The 17,029-nt window shown below is 36.6% G+C and overlaps 1 protein-coding gene across 10 annotated transcripts in view; it reads left to right on the top strand.

Annotated features, from left to right (window-relative positions):
• CACNA2D1 (calcium voltage-gated channel auxiliary subunit alpha2delta 1) overlaps nucleotides 1–17,029 on the top strand; it is a 503,964-nt gene that overhangs the window by 381,581 nt on the left and 105,354 nt on the right. For all 10 annotated transcript variants that reach the window (XM_082473444.1, XM_082473442.1, XM_082473443.1 and 7 more), the window contains 3 exons: nucleotides 1,182–1,251; nucleotides 3,815–3,865; nucleotides 6,046–6,145. In XM_082473444.1, coding sequence (XP_082329570.1) covers nucleotides 1,182–1,251; nucleotides 3,815–3,865; nucleotides 6,046–6,145 — 221 coding nt within the window. The remainder of the gene's footprint in view (nucleotides 1–1,181; nucleotides 1,252–3,814; nucleotides 3,866–6,045; nucleotides 6,146–17,029) is intronic.

The raw sequence follows: 17,029 nt of genomic DNA, 5'->3' as shown, positions 1-17,029 counted from the left end.
TGGAAGGAAAAAAAGCAACATTTTCGGCATATTATGCTTCATTATTTCAAGAAAGGTAAAAACGCAACAGAAATGCAAAAAAAATTGTGCAGTGTATGGAGAAGGTGCTGTGACTGATCGAACGTGTAAAAAGTGGTTTGTGAAGTTTCGTGCTGGAGATTTCTTGCTGGACGATGCTCCAAGGTCGGGTAGACCAGTTGTTGATAGCGATAAAATCGAGACATTGAGAACAATCAACATTATACCACGTGGGAGATAGCCAACATACTCAAAATATCCAAATCAAGCATTGAAAATCATTTGCACCAGCTTGGTTATGTTCATCGCTTTGATGTCTGGGTTCCACGTAAGTTAAGCAAAGAAACCTTCTTGATCGTACTTCCGCATGTGATTCTCTACTTAAACATAATGAAAACAAATTGTGATGGGCAATGAAAAGTGGATACTGTACAATAATGTGGAATGGAAGAGATCATGGGACAAGTGAAATGAACCACCACCAACCACACCGAAGGCCAGTCTTCTTCCAAAGAAGGTGATGTTGTGTATATGGTAGGACTGGAAAGGAGTCCTCTATTATGAGCTCCTTCCAGAAAACCAAACGATTAATTCCAACAAGTACCACTCCCAATTAGACCAACTGAAAGCAGCACTCGACAAAAAGCGTCCAGAATTAGTCAACAGAAAACACATAATCTTCCATCAGGATAACGCAAGACCACATGTTTCTCTGATGACCAGGCAAAAACTGTTACAGCTTGGCTGGGAAGTTCTGATTCATCCGCCATATTCACCAGACATCATACCTTCGGATTTCCATTTATTTCGGTCTTTACAAAATTCTCTTAATAAAAAAGATTTCGGTTCCCTGGAAGACTGTAAAAGGGACCTGGAACAGTTCTTTGCTCAAAAAGATAAAAAATTTTGGGAAAATGAAATTATGAAGTTGCCTGAAAAATGGCAGAAAGTAGTCAAACAAAAAGGTGAATACGTTTTTCAACAAAGTTCTTGGTGAAAATGAAAAATGTGTCTTTTATTTTTACTTAAAAACCGAAGACACTTTTTGGCCAACCCAATAGTTTGATTTTAATTCTCTATTTGAAATTTAAATTCTCTCTCTCGCTCTCTCACTCTCTTGCTGTCTCTCACTCACTTTCTCTCTGTCTCTCTCTTTTTTTAAGCTTCTCCATGGGTTGATAACAGTAGAACTCCAAACAAGATTGATCTTTATGATGTACGCAGGAGACCATGGTAAGAATTTTGGGGTAGCCATGAAAAGATGAAAAAGACAAAATAAGGTTTCTTTTCTTTCTTTTTTTTTTGTTAAAAAGTTGGAGGGAATCTTTCCATTATTAGGATGAATATTATCTGATTATTTAAAAACCTCTTTTTTTCCCTTTTATACATTTGAATTTTTTATACATTTATACTTCAAAACAGTTAAAGCTAAATGAAGATGATGAGTTCAATGGGCAGTGATAATGAAGTTGTTGAAATGATTCATCAAATACATTTCAAATGGACTACTTTAAGTTTTATAGTCAATGTTATTTCTAAATCTCTTTTAGCTGGTGGGGATTTCTATTGAAAGTCTCCCAGTTTGCTTGGAGTAGGGCTCTAATAATCAACATCTAGATAGAGTAGAATGTAGTTTGCCTCTGGTGGTGAACTAATGAGAACTAGCCCCAAGGTAAGAGCTGCCCCTAGTTATAGTCATATAGCTTACGTTTCATTTTTCCAAAAAATAATTTATTTGTTCCTTACTACTAAATAAACTCATTTTCCTAACATATAAATCAAAAAATACCAAATACATCATAATTACAGTCACTGGGAAACAATTATTAAACTCATGCATTTTAATTCATTGTTTTAATATATTTAAATGTGTGGCTCTATATTTTTTAATGAGTTCACATGTTATACAATATAGTGCTTCGTAACCTACTCTTTCATATCAATACCTTTTCATAAGAGACACAGTAACATCATTTTAAAAGAGTGACCAGATGGTAGCTTATTTTAAAAATCCCCTATTATTGGACATTTAGGTTATTTCTGACTTTTTGCTAGGGTTCAGACAAATTCTAAGACACATAATAGTTGATTCAAAGAAACGTATTTAAGGCTTTTAAAATGCCCTATTAAATGTCCCAGTAGCAATTTACATAAACACCAACCATGTATAATAGTACCAGGTATTATTAATCCACATATTATTCTTGATAATATTTCTCTGAGTTAGTGGCTTTGGAGCCATGGGTTGTTCAGTGGAGGCAAAGCCTATGACATCACATGACTTGGGTTCAGGAACCAGTTGTTTCGGCGGAAACTTAGAAACTAGGTCCCAACTAGAAGAGACAGACGATATCCTGTACTCCATCTTCCTCATGGAGAGGCATGTCAGGACCATTTGTCAAGATGCTAGACATGAACTAGATTTGCCTTCCACTGGAATATCCCAGCAACCCTGCCATTTTACCTTCTAATAGAAAAACAAACTTGAGTGCAAGCTGTAAACTCTGTTCATGAACATATAGTCCTGAATAGTTACTAATTGTGCTGAATGTTGCCTGAAAACTTATTGGCAGGTTTCCTGGCAGGCTTCTGAGAAGTTAGATTTAGAGTCTTGGACAATAAGTAGAACACTGAGTTCAGATGCAGCTCTTCTTGTTGGGGAAGGCAGGTCCCCACTTCCCATCAGCCTGTGGCCAGGCAACGTGAGTTTTCAGGATCATTCACCTGTAGTTAAGTTTATCTCTACAGTGGCTGAACTATTCTTCTTGAGTCTCTTCACGTGCAGAGATTCTGAATCTGTAGGGCTGGGGTTGAGTGTGGGAATCAGCATTTTGAACTGGCTCTCCAGGTGATTTTTAAGATACTATAAAGTCTGAGAACCACTACTTGAAACTCTTGGAAGTAACATTATATATTGTTTTTAATTACTTTATTGTCCCTTTGTCAGTCTTTATTGTCCCTTTGTCAGATTAGACCACTAATCTCTTTTTGCGGGGGTTTTTTGTGTGTGTTTAAATACATGATACAATCTTATTATTTGTTTTTATTATTATTCTTCTTTATGTATGTATTTATTTATTTATTTTTGGCTGCGTTGGGTCTTTGTTGCTGCTCACGGGCTTTCTCTAGTTGTGGTGAGCGGGGGCTACTCTTCGTTGCGGTGCATGGGCCTCTCATTGTGGTGGCTTCTCTTGTTGCAGAGCACGGGCTCTAGGCGTGAGGGCTTCAGTAGTTGTGGCAAGTGGGCTCAGCAGTTGTGGCTCGCGGGCTCTAGAGCGCAGGCTCAGTAGTTGTGGTGCACGGGCTTAGTTGCTCCACGGCATGTGGGATCTTCCCGGACTAGGGCTCGAACCCGTGTCCCCTGCATTGGCAGGCGGATTCTTAACCACTGTGCCACCAGGGAAGCCCTATTATTATTCTTTAGAGTGAGTTTTACAACCTGTGGTCAGCAAAATGGAATTTAGGATAACTGTTTTTTTTTTTTTTTAGGGAAATGTTCTTCCAGAAGTTAATTTCTTTTGCTCCTAGTATTAAAGCACATCTCTTATTCCTTTGTTATAAATATCTGTAAAACATACCTTATGTATTATGCCTCTGACATTTCTATTATGTTAAATGTAGATTTTCTAAAGTTGACGTTACAGAATTGTGAATAAAAGAGCATCGTCTGCCTAGATAGAATGGAAGTAGGGTCTTGCTTGGAACATATCTCAGAGATTAGTAAATAGCAGTTCAACAAATATCAATGCTTGATATTTTACAAGAGAAAAAATTATTCATATGATATTTGTTACAGGTACATCCAAGGAGCCGCATCTCCTAAAGACATGCTTATTCTGGTTGACGTGTGAGTAGTTAAATATTACATAATTTTCATATACTGAGAATATAGGGAGGAGTTTTAGATAACAGTAGTAGGTTGGGACTAGAAATAGGTTGAAAAAAAGACAAGGAATAATTATGATGGCTTTTATAACCAGACAAAGAAATCAAATTAAGGCAGTAACAAAACAAACAAAAATTCTCTTATTGAAAATGAGAGGAATCTATGTCAAAATTGAAAATTATGGCTTGATTCTAAAGTCTGAGCTTTTTGAAAAATTATTGATTTGCTTCCAGTTTTTTGCTTTATATTTTAAACAATATTAAAGTACATGGTTGCTAAATCTAAGCTGTTTCTGCTTCCAAAAAAAGTAGAACAATTAGTTGGCACTTAGTTATTAATGATTCAAATATCTTTTAGGGATTGGCCACAAAATATCAATAGATAAATATTACATATATTAAATGTCAATACTAGGCCTTTCTCAAGGGCAATGCTGAAATACAAGAAAGAATTTCATGAGTTTTTATATTGGTCATTTTATTTTTTTGTCACATTGCTTCAAGTTAGGGTGTGTGTGTGTGCGCACGCGCGCGTGTATGTAATCTTCCAATAAGATAGATGATGAAACTGTAGAACATAGCGAAGAATATATCCTGCTTTGGAGATTTAGTTTTTAAGAGCAATACCAAGGAACTAAAAACGTGAGGTATAAAATGCTTATATTATTTTCCCTGAGGGAATAAAAGTATACCCTCATCTGTTCTTTGCCACTGGAAGAAACAGAATCCAATGTTTTATAGGCAACTAAATTCATTTCACAGGATAGTGTCGGCGTTTGAAAATTTCTCCATTTTAATGTGAATTGAACAAGTTTAAAATCTTATAACCTTGCCTGAGAAGGAGAAGATAAATGAATTTGACAAATGTAACGAATATTAAATCTCATTTCATTTGTTACAATGCATTTAAACTTCATCTTGTTTTAATTAAGTTATTATAGAGTTTGTACATATACTAATCCTTGATATTCTTCTGAAGTATAAATCTGAATGGTAATGCAATATGTTATAATCCTATTGGATATATGCTAATTTCCTGAAATAATTTCTTTTATTAAAATCTTTGGAACCCATGTCGGATACCAAGTGGGATAAAAATGTAGATGAAGTTGTAATGCCATTTTTAAAAATTATTTCAACAGAAATGTGTTGAGGGTATCCTATATACAATGTGATGATACAAAGATGATTAAGACATGGTCCCTGATCTCAAAGATGATTCAAATGTATTAATGAAATTAAACCATATTCACATTAGTAAATTAAAACAATTGTAGGAAGTGAGAGATATAAATTATGACAGAGCACTGAAGGAATACATAGGTGAGAGAGCACATTTCATTTTAAAGTGTCAGGAAAGACTTCATTAAGGAGATAAAATTGGAATTGAATCCTTATAGCTAAGATTTAACAAGGCAGGCATGGGAAGGGGGAGGAAAGAGAGTGGAATTTCAGGTGGAAGGATGACAGAAGCAAAGTGGCATAGACGAGAACATCTGAAAACAGCTAGAAAAGTAAAACTGGGAAAAAGTTGGGAGCTAGAGACATAAAAGTGGAAGTTAATTGCCTAGAGATGAGCCCTGCAAATAGATGAGGTCATTCAGGATCATAAAATATGTAGAGACAAGAAAAATGAAGACTAAACCCCAGAGAATATCTACTTTAGGATATAAAATAAAGCATTTTGTTTACAAATCTATTATCAAATTATTATGCTGCTTCATAATTATTGGTTTAATCAAGTCAAACAATGAGCTCCCTAGGGCAATGACTGTATCTATTAACCTCTGTAACCATCACTACTAACTTGGCTAACAGAGCTGGTATTCAGTGTATATTTCCTGAATAAGTGAATATGCCATGAGTATCCACAGTTTCTTAAAATTGTCACTTGACATGTAATTTTCATCATTGTAGTTAGAAAAATATACATTCTGATGCTTGCAGGAAAGAAAGACAAGATTTTTTGTAATTTATTTCTACTTGCTATCAAAAATAAGACTTTTTCTACTACTGGTTTTTTGAAGACAAAATTATTTGAATATTATTATCTAGAGTCAGTGCATAGGTTGTCTTTCCTTAGGGTGTATGATGTTAATTAACTACATGGTCATTAACATGTGTGGACTCATTTTTTTATAGGAGTGGGAGTGTTAGTGGATTGACACTTAAGCTCATCCGAACATCTGTCTCTGAAATGTTGGAAACCCTCTCAGATGATGATTTTGTGAACGTAGCTTCAGTAAGTATATGATGACTGCATTTTTGCTGAGTAAAATCTACAATTTTTATCTCCCTCTGGTTTTAAATACTTTATAGTGTTTTGTCATAGATAGGCTGAGATATTTCTGGTCCTATTACAAGACTATCTTACTGAGCTGTCCTCTCTTGTGACTCTTTCTCCCGTACTTCCACACCAAGGTCCTTTCTGAATGTTTGAGGATTTACCCATGAATGGAGTGATTGAAGCAATGAACATGAAGGAAAAACATTATATATATTCTCTTTGACTCAGAGGTACTTAAACAGTTGACGTGAACCCCCGTACTCATTGATATCATCGTAACTCCCAATAAATAGTGACTCGGCAGTGTAATTGTATGGCAATTTTCTGTTCATTGTAATGCTCCTTTTTCATACTGGACACATATCCATAATGTATTATGTTTTTAAAGTTTTTTTTTATTAACATGAGAACCAATAGATAATTTGAATGTGCTTTCTTAAAATTCTTGTTTCCAGGAACCGTTTTAGACCTTCCTCCTCATAGCTAGAGAGCATTGAACTCTGAAGCAAATAAAACAGGACAAAATGAATGTTACTGTATCTCACTTTAATTCATAGAATTTTGGCAGAAAATTTCATGGCCGTGTACTGCTTGATATAATTTCACACTTGAAGTGGTTATATTCATAGAGATGCACGTGAGGGAAGAAGTATTTGTGGTGAGGTCATTTTGTATCAAACATAGGAGAATGGATCTCCCTCTAAAACCACATGGGAGGAAGTTAAAGCAGCTGGCCTACAGTCAATTTACTCCCTTCACTGGAAGGGTACCCCCTGGAAAAAAGTAGGCAGAGGAACTGAATATAGTCTCTTGTCAACCAGAGCCTCAAGTAACTAGATAAATCATATTTACTAAGAGGAAGAGGAATTACTCCAAAAATGCTTTTAGCAGGATATCCCTAGCTAAGGGTAACTGTCATAAATAGAACCCAAGATCAGTGAAGCAAGATTCCTTTAAAACTATCTAGTAGGTAATATAACCCTCTGGGTAATAAACTGGAGATATTTCATAGTTTAAATACTCCCACTATGCAAGGAACCCTGCAAAGCTCTTTTTGAGACCTCTTTCATCTGGGCCCAGAGGAGTGTCTCCAATACAGTAATGAAGGACCTGGTCTATTAGTTTTCTGAGGCTGCTGTAACAGAATAACACAGACTGGGTAGCCTAAACTACAGAAATTTTTCTCTCACAGTTCTGGAGGCTGGAAGTCCAAGATCAAGGTGCTGGCAGGGTCAGTTTCTCCTGAGGCCTCTTTCCTTGGCTTGCAGATGGCTGCCCTCTTGCTACCACTTCATATGGTCATCCCTCTGTGCAGACTAGGGTCTCTTCCTCTTCTTATAAGGACACAAGTCATAGTGAATTATACCCTTACCCTAATGGCCTCATTTTTAGCTTAATCACCTCTTTCAGGAACTTATCTATGATTACTGTTACATTTGGAGGTACCAGGGGTTGGGACTTCAACATAGGAATTTGAGGGGCACACATTTCAGCTCATAACATCTGGGGAACTGCCCTCCATACCCAGATCTTTCTATGCTTTATCTGAACGTTTAGCAGTCCTTTAGCTTGTCTGCATCCTTGATATTATTAGTAAAATTTGATACTGCTTAAAAGCTCTGATTCATGTCAGTCTGATTTTGTAATCTGACCCTGTGTGTTAGCTCACGACTTATTCAACAAAATGAGAACAAGTGAAATGTAGTGCTTGGTCTCTCAAATAAAATGATCAGAAAAGATAACCATTTAGTTTAATTTGTACATAAAAATATTGTTTATTACAAAGGCATTGGAAAGGTTGCTAACAAAACATTATCTTTGGCAAAGCAAAAGAGAAAGTTGTAAAAACATTAAATTCAGCACAGATTTGGCATATCTAATGAAATTTAGATAAAACCAGCAGACATTAAATATGGTTAATGTCTTAATCTGGCTTCCTCCTGATTCTTACTCGTGGATTCAAGTGTAAATGGTTTTTTGGGGACAGTATCCCAGGAAACACAACCAATTAAAGGAAATTAGGCAAGGGAAGGAAGGAAGAATGACAATTAAAAGAACTTAATTTAATTTAAAGGGATTTAATCCTATTGAGGCATCCTAGAAGCTGTATAGAATATGAACTTCAAAGTTATTCTGCCTCAAGGCCAAGTGAGCTGCGGTTTTAAGTGCCAGCCTTCCATATGTGTGGGCAGAATAGACTCTGACCGTAAGAGAGAGAAATGTAACAAAAAGTTGCAGGTGATGGTAGTTAGAAACCTGTCCAGTATGTCCACTGTATCCAGTTCATGATCCTTAAAGATGGCATCTAACATGTCATTTAAAGCCAGTGTTTCCTTATTGATTTTCTGTCTGGATGATCTATCCATTAATAAAAGTGGGGCATTAAAGTCCCCTACTATTATTGTACTACTGTCAGTGTCTCCTTTTATATCTGTTAATATTTGCTTTATGTGTTTAGGTGCTTTATATTGCATGCATAGATATTTGCAAGTATTATATTCTCTTGTTGGATTGATCCCTTTATCATTTAAAAATTCCTGAAAATGTAACATTGTTTTTTATGAGTGGATACAGTCTGATGCCAGCATATCAGTGGACTTAGCACCATGATTCAAAGAACATACTGCATCTTGAAGGACAACATTCCTACTCAAAGACTGTCATCTGCAAGCTGGAGCTTTAGTTGCACACTTAAGAGACTATCCCAGTGTTTTGTCAGGCTGGCTGTTTCTAAGTGATGCAGTATATGGTAGACCCAGTGGGTCCTGTGGTCATTTGTTTGTTGTCGGACCTCCTTCACCATAAAATAGATTGCTTGATTTGAGGAGATATTATGTAGGATTCCATGATGGTATCTCATGATGATAAATCAGACAGTATGTGAATCCAGAGGATTAATGATACTGCATGAGGCATTGCAAACAGGAAAGGGGAACTCTTAACTGAAACATGTATCAATAGCAAGAAAAGCAAAATTGACGCCACCCCATTCCAGAGGGATAAAATCGAATACAATCTGTTTGAAATCAAGTTGTTGAATGTCTTTTTGAAGAGTGATACTGTATTAAAGACTCAGCATTGGACAGTTTCCAATGGGTTAGCCATTCACTAATGGTGATAGCTATATCCCACTTGGTGAGAAAGAGCCCATGTTTTTAGGCCCACATATATCCCCTCTTTCTCTGCTACCTGGCTGCTGCATTTATGGGCAGTTGCTGCATACAATGGACAAATCCTCCTCTCCACTCAGTTGTTCAGTACCTCCTCTGTGTGAATGTTCTCTAGTGGTGATTGATGTGAGACAGAGATCTGCACATTTCACGCCTACTCCCGTAGGTCCATCCTCATGCTTCCTCTCCAGAACTCTTTGTCTGGGGAAGGTCTTCCATTCTTGTTTCTTCAAGGGCATTGGCCAACCAGCTAAGCCATTTGCCCCTATGCAGGAGTGGTGTTGTCTTATCTCAGGCTACTTGCTCCCTCACACCAAGTTGATGACCAGGTGTTTTTGCCTCAAGATCCATCAACATCCATCCCCTGGCATGTTCTCCCACTATCTGCTGTTCATATTAGACAGATCTTGCATCTCTTTTGTTGAATATTCTCTTTTTCTGTTTTCCTGGAACAGAGACTATTTTTCCAGGTAGGCCACGTTGAGACCTGGTCTGTTTGTTGCCTTGAGCCATGAGGGGAGGTGAGATCAGATCTTAAAGGAGAGCATCATCTTTTATGGTCTCTAGGAACGGGAGAAACTACTACCTTCCAAGAGGAAGAGATTACTTCTGCGTACCCAGAGGGTATAGGGGAACCTGGAAGTTCATTGTTCTCAATAGCATCTACCCATGTCCCCATTCTACTCTTAAGATCCCATTCTTTGCCTATCAGTGCCCTGACTTTTGCATAGAAACCTGCCATGGCTGTGGGTGCGGCCTCCTTTATAGTTACGTGACTTTCAAAAGCAAATTCTGTGTCTGTTTCTAGCACACGTTGTCCTTCTCACATCAAAAAATTAGAATCTCTTTATTGGCTCCTGTATATCTTCTGGCTTTCACATTTTGCCCTTAGTTGGTAGTTGGCTGATCTGAGGTTGTCACTTTTTTCATTGAATTTAACAACCAACCAACTCCAAGCCCCTTTAATTACTGTTGTCACCATATTTCTCAAATGCTAGGTGCCTCCCCTTTATTCTGTATTGTGTTCCAGTCACTACAGGTAAAAATCTTAGCACTTATGATGCTGTGGCCTCAGGGGTTTTCTTTACTCCAGTTACCACTGATATATAGCCAATTACCAGAGGAATCTTTATTGCCACATGGCTGGTGAATGATTTAATTCTGGAATCCCATCCTGACGATCTGTTTCCTAAGACCTCTGCTAATATTAGCTCTTTCCTCTGAAATAGTTCATGAGATAAGGATTCAAGTACAAATGGCTTATTTGGAAAGTAATTCTAAGAAAGATTGAGAGAAATGTGAGAAGTAAAGCCAAAAAAAGAAGTTAACTGATAAACAGTGGGTTATCAAACAAGTTACCACTGTGAGTGAGTAGAGCTTAATCCTCTGGGCAATTCTGTGTACCAAGGTAGATTGCATGAATTAAAATTATTCTTTCCAAGGGGACAGTGTGCTGGAGTATTTGAAGTTAATGACTGCTCCCAAGGGACGTTAATTCCCCAGTGTTCCCAGGCCACCATGTGCACAAGCAAAAGGCTCCCAGAAATCTCGGACAGTTAAATTTGGGCTGATATGTGAGGAAATATGGATGGGGCACCAGTAGCAGCTGCCTCAGTTAGAAACTGAACAGTGCTATTGAAAAATATGCTTCAAAAGACTTTCTGACTAAACAGTAGAAACGGCTTTGAATGAATTTTATGCTTTCAACATTTAGGTAGCAATCAATGATTCTTTCCTAATTAAAATAAAAAACTTAGATGGGATTGCCTTTGAGATTCTTTTTTTTTTTTTCACACACACACACACACACACTATATTTTATTTTTACAAGAGATAAATAGACTGACATCAAGCATTGTAAATGGATGACCACAACAAAAGCAACAATGATTGCAACTACCAAACATGAAACACACTCATACTATGTCATAATATTGACATTCAGTCCAGTAATCCTCCACTGTAACAGGTCCTTTACTGTGCAGTGAAAATTGATTTGTATATTTTTTGCCTCTGAGTCCTTGTGGGATTTTTTTTTTTTTAATTCAAACAGAAAGTCACAAAAATTATAATCATCCTCATTAGTTCACTCAGTCCCATGTAATTAATTTTTTTTATCTTGATCTTTTGTTAGCACTTTTATGAATTCATCAGTTTTCCATTAGAGTTCTGAAAATGCTTATTCATTCAGTTCAGCAGTACAGTAAGTTACCAGAAACCTGTACTTGTCAGAGTCTTTTCCATGAATTCCTTGAAGATGAAACCCTTTTATAGGAACATTTTTGCAAAAGCATCAGAGTATACACAGAACTGTCTGTAAATGACAAAAGGCTTAAAAATGACCACGGTTAAAGATTTGATGAAAGTTCATAATAATGCAATTGACAAGGAAATTTAGTTATTTCTGAGATACACATTTTAAAGTAATACTAGAATTATGACTTATAATATTATACCAGAACATATAAGATTTTTAGAAATTTCATGTAGTGTCTGAAACATTTATATTAACATATTTCCATACAGATAACCCAAAGAAAGTTTAGTATTAGTTGTTTTTTATTGTTTGTTTGTTTGTTTGTTTTATACTGCAGGTTCTTATTAGTCATCAGTTTTATACACATCAGTGTATACATGTCAATCCCAATCACCCAATTCAGCACACCACCATCCCCACCCCACCGTGGTTTTCCCCCCTTGGTGTCCATACGTTTGTTCGCCTTTGAGATTCTTAATACCTGACAAGTTTTAAGGACCTTTGCTTCTCCTAAAAATATTATGGTTGTTAAATGTGTACTTCTTTAAAGAAAATTGTTAACTAACTTCTTAAGAAACAAAATTGCAAGGTCTTTCCTTGTAATCTCTGTAAATCAGGTTAATATAAACTTTATTGATGCATTGACAGCCCTTTGTAAATCCTTGCTGGGGCGTCCTCACTTGATGTTAACTTGAATATGTGAACTGAAAACATATAGGCAAAGTGAATATGTTGCTTGTAGAAAGAACTGGGAATGCATTTGATATGGAAGTAATGTATCTCAATGTGTCGAGTTAAAAATTATGAAAATATCTCAGTTATGTATTCAAAAATAGGGGAGAAGAGTGATATTAAAAGATGCAAATTATAAGGTGAATATTGCAGAAGATGCTTCATCATACACTATGATGAAGTCATAGTGATATCCCACTCTACTCCCAGAGAAATTTTTTACTGGTCTCAGTTCCTAGTATATTGGCTTATTTAGTTGAGGTTCATTAATTTACTTTGTGGTTTATGGTCCTTATTTACCATAAGGAGATATTTTTGTCAACTATACTCTGATTTTTTTATTGACTATATATTTTTGTTTAATTCTGTTATTTGAGAAAAAACATTAGTACATTTTCATGGTTGAAAAGTCACTAAATGATGTTAGCTGATCATATTATTCCAGACATAGATTTACCCTTCAGAAAATCAATACGAACAAGATCTAAAGTAGGTATGTGTTCATTATTTATCTAATTTGTGTATTAATCTTCAATTTAATCACATTATAGTGAATTATTAGAGTTAATTTTTTTAACACTGCTCATGAGGCAGGAACTGTTCCATGTGTTTTTCAGAGTAACTCATTTATTCTTCACAACAACCTTGTGAGGGAGATAATATTACTGACCTAAATTTTATAGATAAAGAAACATAAAGTGTAGTAACTTTTCTAAGTGAGAAGCCAGGATTGGAGCACAGCTGTTTTCATTTATTAGTCTAGATTTATCCACAAAGTTATGTGGTTGGATCCTGAAGGAAAATATAAAGTAAGTTTACTAATTTTAGTGCATAATCTGATATATTTAAATAAAATTCCAAGCTATTAGAATTCTTAGAAATTCTAAGATAAAATATGATTAGGTTATAATAGCAAGGAGAAATGCTTCTTTTAAATCTAAACTTATTATTAATTTTTGAAGAAGAAGGTTATTTATGTTTCAGTGGAGGACTTGTTTTAAGAAATCTGCCGTATTTTGGCTTGAAAAAGCATATATGAATTGGATTATTCTTATATTTGCAAATAAACACTTAAACATTATATCTGGATTATACATTTTTGCTTAAGTAATGTGTCTTCTTTTTATAAATTTATTTACTTCCTTTATCATGTGTCCTTTTGCTTCTATCAAACTACACAGATTGTTATTTACATTTATATAATATTTAATGTCAACCACATCAACTTCATAATTTAAAAGAAATTCTTCATTTTTATTAGTTGGGTGAAAAAAATACCTGAAAGTGATACATTTAAAGAGAATTAAAACTAACACAACATTGTAAAACAGCTATACTCCAATAAAAATTAATTTTAAAAAACTTAAAAGAATTAATTCTTATGTAACATTTTGGTCAAAGAAAAGTAAAATCATATTTTTGTCTTTAAAAGATAGGCCTTTCTCATTAAATAGAAATGTAATAACTTAATGATGTAGAGATTCTGTGAAAAAAAAAACCTTCTAATATAGTTGTAATCTCTTGGGCTATATTTGTGTGTATGCACGCAGATGTGCTTGTATATTTTTCTCTCTGAAACTGCTTGAAAGCCTAGGAAAGAAGCAATATAACTTTTAGCTTTTGTAACTTCAGGGAGGCATAATAATAAGGCACTGAGGAAACCTGGTAGTGATTCTATAATTAACTCTGACAGTAATCTTCCCACAAAGCCCTCATGCATTTCTCTTCATCCTCATAACCTAAGATCATGTCTGTCATCCAGAGTTATGATGCAGTCTGTATGAACGCTTTCCCAACGTCGCCTAGAACCATCAGGCAGAAAAATCAAGCAGCTTCTCACTTTTAGGCTTATGTATCTAAGTTTCTTTATTTTTTTGAGAACGGTAATTTTTATGCTTCAGTCACACATAAAATTGTCAGAACAAATGTTGATCATTTCCTAGTGTTTCTGTAATCTCCAGGGCTGTTCTTTGTTGCAGACAGGAAGCCTGCTGTTAGGCAAAGCTTAAAGGCAGGCATAATGTAGCTGTTTTCCCACTAATCCAGTTATATACTTTGATAGAAGTAAGTGGTAGATGATAAGAGCAGCAATTCAGTCACAGCATGTTCTGATTTGCAGGCAAAATTTCAAATGTTGACACAAAGAGTGGAATTTGTTTATGAAAGTGAGGAAGTTTGACGTATTAGGAGTAAAATACTGCAAGCCAGTGGAGGATGAAAGGAAAATGTATGCTGATTATGGACAATATATGAAAAGTTAACAACTGAAGAAGATGGTCTTGTGTTTCAATAAAATCACATATTTTTATTTAAGAATTAGATGCAAATGTTAGGATTTGGTTAATGATCGTTGAGTCAGTTTTCTTGCGGGAAGCTTTCCTAACTTGTGGTCATTTTAAAATGCTATCTTTGATTATTCATCAGAAAGAAATAATCAAAATACTCCTTATAATATCTTTGCTATTAGTTGTAGGAGATAACTTTAAAAAAAAAATCAACTCTACCCCTTGCCCCAACTGTAGTCACTAAACAACAGTTCTAGAGGTGACAATCTCTAAATGCCAGTGCAGAATGAGGAGTGAGGACCCATAGCCACATAGGAGGCTGGAAGGGACGATCATGATGAAAGGATCTGGTGACATTAGTCAGGCTAAGTTCTGGTTAAGTGCCCTACTTCCCACTCTCCTCACAATCCTGCCTCTTAGATGTACTCATAGAATTGCATAGGAGTAATGCACAGCCGTTGAAACTGATCTCAGGTGGCCTCGGCCTGCAGCGCCTTGAAGCAGGGTTTCAGCTCCCAGACAGAGATTGAGGTCGGGTCGCAGCAGTGAGAGCACGGAATCCTAGCCGCTAGACCAGTGGCCAGTGACAAGGCCCTGCCCCTTCGGCTTTGCAGAAACGAATTCCCACAAAGATGGAAAGTAGTGAAACAAGTGAAGTGTTTATTAGGAGGGAAAGGAGTACAGTACATGTGGTTAGACACATGGGCGGACTCAGAGAGAGAGTTGCACCCTCGCGGTAGTTTGAATCACTCTTTGGGGCATTTCTTCCAGGTTTCCTTTGGCCAGTCATTTGATTTGCGTAGTTCTGAGTCCGTACTTGGTGCATCTCAGGATCCTGCCACGTGTGCCTGTGCATCTCTGAGCCAAGATGGATTCTAGTGAAGAGGCCTACGGGTAGTTGACATCACTTACTATGGGGTGGCGCCCCCTCCCTTTTTGACCTCCAAGAAGCTTTCTAGTTGGGAGGGTCTCCTTGACTTCGAGAATGGAAATACATGGTCTGTTATCTTCTATTTGGGCAGCGCCCAGCCTTCTCTCTCAATTGTCCTGCTATTCTCGTCTTGGAGTATCGGTCTACAGGGAATGAATCTCCAATTGCTGGCCGTGGGGGGGCTGCCCATCTGCCTCCTGCCTCAAAAATACTAGTTATGTGAGTTTATACAAGTTACTTAAGGCTTACAGATCTGTTTTCTCCCCTTTGAAATAGGCAGAACCATATTTAACTTGCCTTTAAGTTATTGAGCACTAAATGAAATAACACATGAAAAGTGCTTATTTATTGTAATCATCTTTCTGGTTATTATTATTATTGTTGTTGTTGTTGTCATCTTCCAACACTTTTCTACCAACTGTTAGGAGATAGTTCTTCATGAATGTGTCACATTTCTTCCAAGTCTGAGCATTAACAGTCAGTTTGCTCAGATTTATGTACATTCCAGGATAAGTAAAGATAGAGATGTCTCCTTCCCCAGAAGAGATTTACAACGCAGAGTAATTAAGATATTGTCTACCTGGAGAGGAGGATGGGCCAGCTGCCCCTATATGAGATCAAGGCCTTCCTCATCTTGGGATTCCTTGCCTGAAACACACCTACTGCCTATGCAGGTGACCCCCGGCCCTCTTCCCATCCTCCTGTGGGAATTGAGTTGTGAGTGTGAGCAAAGGTGGCAGTCTGGCTCTTGGTACTGCTATTGGTATTGCTATGAGTAGTAAGCGGCCTTTTGTCTCTGACCCAAAGGGCTTGTATTTTTCTGCCAGTGTCTATGAAGCTGTAGGTGGATTACTCATTAGCTTGCAAGAAGGATAAAATCTCAGTTCTTGGCTTGACAGTTTAACACCTACTAATGTCAGAGTGGGGCTTTGTTTAAATATCGAATTGCACTGTATATGCAAGAAAGACATGATTTGGATTGTTCCTTTTCCTATGTGCTTTAAATTTCAGTTTTCTTTCTAAAATATCCCTGTGTTCCTAGACAAAGGCATGGTTTTCTTAGCTTAGGAACTTTCCTACTCTGCATATGATAATGAGCACATTTGTAAGTTGTGGCACAATTTAAATTTAAAAGTGATTTCTCCACCCTTGCAAAACAGGCCCTTTTGCCAGAATTCAAGTAAAATAAAAGATATTTGGCACACCAGTACAGTTTTGTGACATATGAATTCTAGGAGAGTAATTTCATTTCATGTCTTATCAAATAGTCACCCATCTAGATTTCAGGAAAACTTTATGTTGATTCATATCTCATTTATGTCAACAAACAAGAATATTGTAGTTTATGCCCTTCCTTCTTAAAGTGAGGTCTGTGGCCAAGCAGCCTGAGCAGCGCCTGGCAGCTGGTTAGAAATGCAGAATCTCAAGCTCTACCCCAGACCTGAAGAGCCAGAATCTGCATTT

This window comes from Balaenoptera physalus, assembly GCF_965194825.1.
Source record: "Balaenoptera physalus genome assembly, chromosome: 8".
In the NCBI taxonomy this organism is placed as follows: Eukaryota; Metazoa; Chordata; class Mammalia; order Artiodactyla; family Balaenopteridae; genus Balaenoptera; species Balaenoptera physalus.
This window is presented reverse-complemented; position numbering and strand designations above follow the sequence as displayed.